General features: G+C 66.7%; 1 protein-coding gene across 1 annotated transcript; it reads left to right on the forward strand.

Annotated features, from left to right (window-relative positions):
• Window positions 1–3: 3 nt before the first annotated feature.
• LOC107125466 (cyclin-dependent kinase 5 activator 2-like) lies at window positions 4–435 on the forward strand (the record flags this gene model as incomplete). The annotated part of the gene is made up of 1 exon (XM_015428885.1): window positions 4–435. A coding segment is annotated over one exon (432 nt), but the record flags the coding sequence as incomplete, so codon positions are not given.
• Window positions 436–442: the final 7 nt, after the last annotated feature.

Genomic DNA, 442 nt, shown 5'->3' on the forward strand with positions numbered 1-442 from the left:
CTGCTCCGCTGCCTGGGCGACTTCGTCTGCCGCCGCTGCTACCGCCTGAAGGAGCTGAGCCCCGGCGAGCTGATCGGCTGGTTCCGCAGCGTGGACCGCTCGCTCCTGCTCCAGGGCTGGCAGGACCAGGGCTTCATCACGCCGGCCAACCTGGTCTTCGTCTACCTGCTGTGCCGCGAGGCGCTGCAGGGCGACCAGATCGGCAGCCAGGCGGAGCTCCAGGCCGCCTTCCTGACCTGCCTCTACCTGGCCTACTCCTACATGGGCAACGAGATCTCCTACCCGCTCAAGCCCTTCCTGGTGGAGGGCGACAAGGAGCGCTTCTGGGACCGCTGCCTCGCCATCATCCAAGGCCTGAGCGCCAAGATGCTGCAGATCAACTCCGACCCCCACTTCTTCACGCAGGTCTTCCAGGACCTCAAGAACGAGGGCGAGGCGGGCG

The sequence above is a fragment of the Gekko japonicus genome, unplaced genomic scaffold, assembly GCF_001447785.1.
Source record: "Gekko japonicus isolate JY-2015 unplaced genomic scaffold, Gekko_japonicus_V1.1 scaffold99817, whole genome shotgun sequence".
In the NCBI taxonomy this organism is placed as follows: Eukaryota; Metazoa; Chordata; class Lepidosauria; order Squamata; family Gekkonidae; genus Gekko; species Gekko japonicus.